At 36.6% G+C, this 4367-nt stretch overlaps 1 protein-coding gene across 1 annotated transcript; it reads left to right on the top strand.

Moving 5' to 3' along the window:
- Positions 1–268: 268 nt before the first annotated feature.
- Positions 269–3999, top strand: MEIG1 (meiosis/spermiogenesis associated 1). The gene is made up of 3 exons (XM_009868790.1): positions 269–369; positions 2201–2363; positions 3871–3999. The coding sequence occupies exons 1-3, from the start codon at positions 269–271 to the stop codon at positions 3997–3999; spliced, it is 393 nt and encodes a 130-aa protein (XP_009867092.1).
- The last annotated feature ends 368 nt before the right edge of the window (positions 4000–4367 follow it).

Genomic DNA, 4367 nt, shown 5'->3' with positions numbered 1-4367 from the left:
TTTGCCTGTACCTGTCTGCTGTCTTTTGCCTCTTCCCTGAGTTGCAGGCTCTCTGGAGTACAGCTCATCTTGTGCTCTTCTACAATGAAACCAGCTCTGTGCCGGGTGCAATAGACAAAGTGTACAATTTTTAAAGGGCTTAAATAGCAGCCTAAACATATCAGGATGGTTCTTTTATTATTTGAAGACACCAAGCTTGCTCCTTAAATATATAAGCTTTATACATTTTTTTTAAGCAGGAACGCCTGTGGATGGGCCATCTGAATTAATGGTGACTCCAGAAGTGCCGTGCCTATCTAGGTATCTTGAAGAACTTTCATTAAAGGAATTCAGTGCAACCTGTGAAGAGGTACTTAACACTGATAACATGTAAGTTATCATAAGACACTTAAATTCATTATAGCTTAGCATTTATTAAGGTCTAATGTTATTGCTAACAATATTGGTTTACAACAGTTCTCATCAGACATCGATGAGCATATACGGGGCAACAGATAAAAAATTTTATTGAAATCAAAGACTACACTAAAGATTTAGAATAAGAACATATGTTCAGCATGTCAATACGTATGTTACACCTCAGAACTAGGTTGGAAAAATACCTTTTCTTATTTTTTGTAGTAAATGGCTGCCTTCAATTGGAAAATGCTGCAGAGCCTGGTAAAAGAATGTTTGGTGTGCTGAACTGCAAGAAATAGTTTAGTATTGCTGGAGAAGAGCCCTTGTGAATATTTTTATTGATCTTTAGTAAAGTGTATGCAGTAGGAGATGAAAGGCTCTTTCTTTGTGTGCTAATGGCTCCCATAAAGTTAGATGACAGAGATGCAGACTTCTACTATTTCCACATTATGACAACAATAATACTTGATATCATTTTCCCAACAATTTCTATGCTGTCGTAAAATACTTCTTTTTCCTCCTTTTCTGCTTTCTAACTGACTAAGGGCATTTGTGCATTTGATCAGACATCAGCATTCAACTTTTCAGGCTCTCAGTTCGTACAGGAGCTTGCTAAGTAAGGAAATTTTACTCTCTGCACAGGATTTGGAGGCAGCATACTACCCACAGGGAGTGAGACTGTTCATCCTCTCACTGCAAAATCCAGAGGCCTCTTCTCCTTCCTTGGAGATACCTTCCTAATTATGCAGCTGAAGCTTGGTGGCATTACAAAACTAGGAAAGGACTAATTTCTGATCATATCTGCGAGACGTGATAGTGTTCTGCTTGTTTTGCTTGTGGAAGCAACATATGGTTCTATCATAGTGGCAGAATAAGATACACTCAAGAAAGGAAATGCAGTGAAATTCAGATATAAGGTAGAAGTCACTTGGTTTATATTTTTTTGAAATGTAGTTAAAATCCATCCCTGCTAAGTTTCTACTGGCTCTGCAATTTTATTCTATTTTTTATTGCTTATTTTATTCTGGTTTTTGGGGTGTTGAGTTTTTGGGGGTTTTTTTCACTGCTTGAGTTTCATCTTGCCCCAGTTCTGCTCTGTCCAGCTTTAGCAGTCGATTAACCTGTTAACTATTTCTCAGCAGACTGATCAAATGGGTTTTGCGTGAGGAGGAAATCAGGGGCAGTCAGTGCAGAGTTTGATGAGGCAAGAGTAGAATATGATGAATGCTGGTGGGTTGGGTGCTTTGTCTCCTTATACATTTTATTTCTTAAGATCTCTTCTTTGTCATCTCCTCTGTGGCCGTGTGACAGCACATTTCTCCTTTTGCCTTCGCTCCCACCCTGAGCGTTTCCTGTTACTCAGTGACAGCCCGGCTCCTTTTTTTTATGGTTCCCAGTTTGGTGTCCCTTCAGCATGAAGAAAGAAGAACCCGAAAAACTGCTTGCCTCAAAGGGATAGCACCTACAAAGATGTGAAAAATAGAAAAAAAAATACTGTTTTGTTTTGGGATTTTTTGTGCATTATGTGCACAAATAAATTTTAGGTAGGTAAAGTTGAGCAGTAGAAGTATATATAAAAGTATAGATGAGTTGGGTTTGTTTGAGATCAAGTAGTGCATTTCGTTTGATTCCAACTGCTTATAATATTTTTCTCTTTTAGCCTCAGACTTTGAGGAGAAGATCATATTGTACTATTTGTAGTTCCTTTATTTTTAGATTTTGTTCTACCCATTTCTGTATGTCCCTAAGAAAATATCTTGCTTCTATCTTCTGTATTTATTTTTTAAAAATCTTATTTCAGGAAAAAGTCTGAAGTTTCTGGAATGGTGGCTAAAGCTGACATCAACCCAAAATCTGTATATCGTGCCCAAAAATGGTCAGGCGATGTGGAGAACTTGTACAGATTTCAGCAAGCTGGATACAGAGATGAGGTTGAATATAAACAAGTGAAACAGGTTGATACGGTAAGATTTAGAACTCTGCGAAGGTTATTGCTTTAAACTTCTGTCTCATGTTAAACAATTAAGTGAAAATGGAGGTGCCACTCATTTCCTTTCATTTAAACTAGTTTTTTCGTTAGTGGTTTTTCCTCCGTGTCTGACATGAATTCTTGAGCTATAATTAACTGTGCAGAATAACTTATTTCACAATAGTAAAACAGAAACAGTGCCCAGCTTGTGGTTTTATTCCCCCTCTCTTAGGCGTTTAGAAGCACTATAGAATTCTTTTAATAGATGTAGCTGCTACCTGAAAGAATAATTCAGTTTTGAGAAAAGGAATGTATCAAAGAGTTATCTGTGAAGTTTCCCCTTTACTCTGCCAACAGACCTGATAAGAAACTCGTTTGTTATCCAGAGAGTCAGTCCTTGTGTCATTGCTACTGACGTCAGTTTTACAGCTGAATTGTGTGGCAGCATTATCAGAACTCATGCACACTCAAAATTTGGCTTCTATTCTGTCCACAACAGGAATTTTTGATTTCGGCTGTAGTTGTGGCACAAGCTTTTACCAGCTGAGAACATCAAGGACGTGGTCCTCTGGTCACTACAGTGAACTAATAGATAATGGCCAGATGATCAGAACAGCCACCAGGAGGTTAATACAGCAGACAACATACTATCTTCTGTACTTTGTCTTCCTAAGCAGCATACACAGCATGAGAAAATCCACTTGTAAAAGATCATAACCTTCTGTGCACATAAGAAAGGGCAGAATGTTCGTACAAAAGTTACCCTTCAGTTAAATCAAAACATACCAAAAAGTTGACTTGCATAGTGACAGGCAGTTTATTATGTTATTGTGGGCTTGGATACCACTGTAAAGGCTGTGGTATAAATTCCTTTAACTGCAGAAGGAAATTATGCAAGTAGTGTGGTAGGATCAGTCTAAGATTTATGACAGGGCACAGCCATAGACAATTACACCCTGATAAAATTAAAGAGCACCACTTACTCAGTGTAAAATGAGCCTGCATTCTGATCCTTCTGTCTTTGAGACTATGATACATGTAGCTCACTTTATTTTTGTGAAACTAGTAATGAAAAGCACATTTTTCATGGTCAGAAGGATCCTGAAGAAGCCTTTAAGTTTGTGTCAGTCTTATGGAAGTGGAATCTTTTGGCTTCTCAGGTTACTGAGTGACTGAAGAGCATCAATGTTTTATTCCTAAATGAGGTATTTTAAAAGCTTTGACTAGTCCACTTTTTAAATTAGTCTATCAAATATTCTTATATCTTTATTTCTAGGCTTTTCTGTTCACATAGTTTTTATACTAGACCACAAAACTGGTTTCTGACATCTTGTTCTTAATCTTTTTTTAAAAGTTAAGCAAATTAATAGCAAAGTAGTGTTTAGGTGCTAATGAGATTTCCCCATGGAAGTCTACCTTATATTCTTTGCAATATAACACACAAACATCATTTAATGTGAGCATTTTCAGGTGAACATATATTCTTTTTATTCTATTTGTAGGTAGAGTGTTGGCCAGAAACTGGATTTGTTAAGAAACTTCAGAGAAGGGACAATACATTCTATTACTACAACAAGAAAAGGGAATGCGAAGACAAGGATGTCCACAAAGTGAAAGTTTATGTGTATTAGTTCTGTGTTCTGATTTGTTTGGGGTTTTTTAATAAACTTGTTTGCTAGAATCTGTAAGTAAATGAGATTGTGTGATCTGATGTAGCTTAAATATAAAAGTCATTTGTTGATAGAAGGGGGAATACTGGAATGTAGAGAAGCCTGAAATTATAGACATAGGGATTTCTCTTTTTTTTATTCTAATGAAAAGCCTTATTATCCTTCATTTTCCTCGTTACAGATGTTTTGACATAGAAATAAAAATCTGGTAAAGGGGCATCATATATTTGGGTTAACTGTGTTTAAAAGTCAATTTTATCTTGATTCAAAACAATATAATCTTTTGGCCACTTTCTAATGTCAGCCACAGTCTCTAAGAATTATGAGAC

The sequence above is a fragment of the Apaloderma vittatum genome, unplaced genomic scaffold (genome assembly GCF_000703405.1).
Source record: "Apaloderma vittatum isolate BGI_N311 unplaced genomic scaffold, ASM70340v1 scaffold15924, whole genome shotgun sequence".
NCBI lineage: Eukaryota > Metazoa > Chordata > Aves > Trogoniformes > Trogonidae > Apaloderma > Apaloderma vittatum.
Note: the sequence above shows the minus strand (reverse complement) of the source record. Positions and strands in the feature narration are given on the sequence as shown.

Coding starts and splice junctions, on each gene's coding strand:
- MEIG1 (XM_009868790.1), top strand. CDS start 269: ATGGTGACTCCAGAAGTGCCGTGCCTATCTAGGTATCTTGAAGAACTT. Junction 370..2,200: donor GTACTTAACACTGATAACAT/GTAAGTTATCAT, acceptor ATCTTATTTCAG/GAAAAAGTCTGAAGTTTCTG. Junction 2,364..3,870: donor AAGTGAAACAGGTTGATACG/GTAAGATTTAGA, acceptor TTCTATTTGTAG/GTAGAGTGTTGGCCAGAAAC.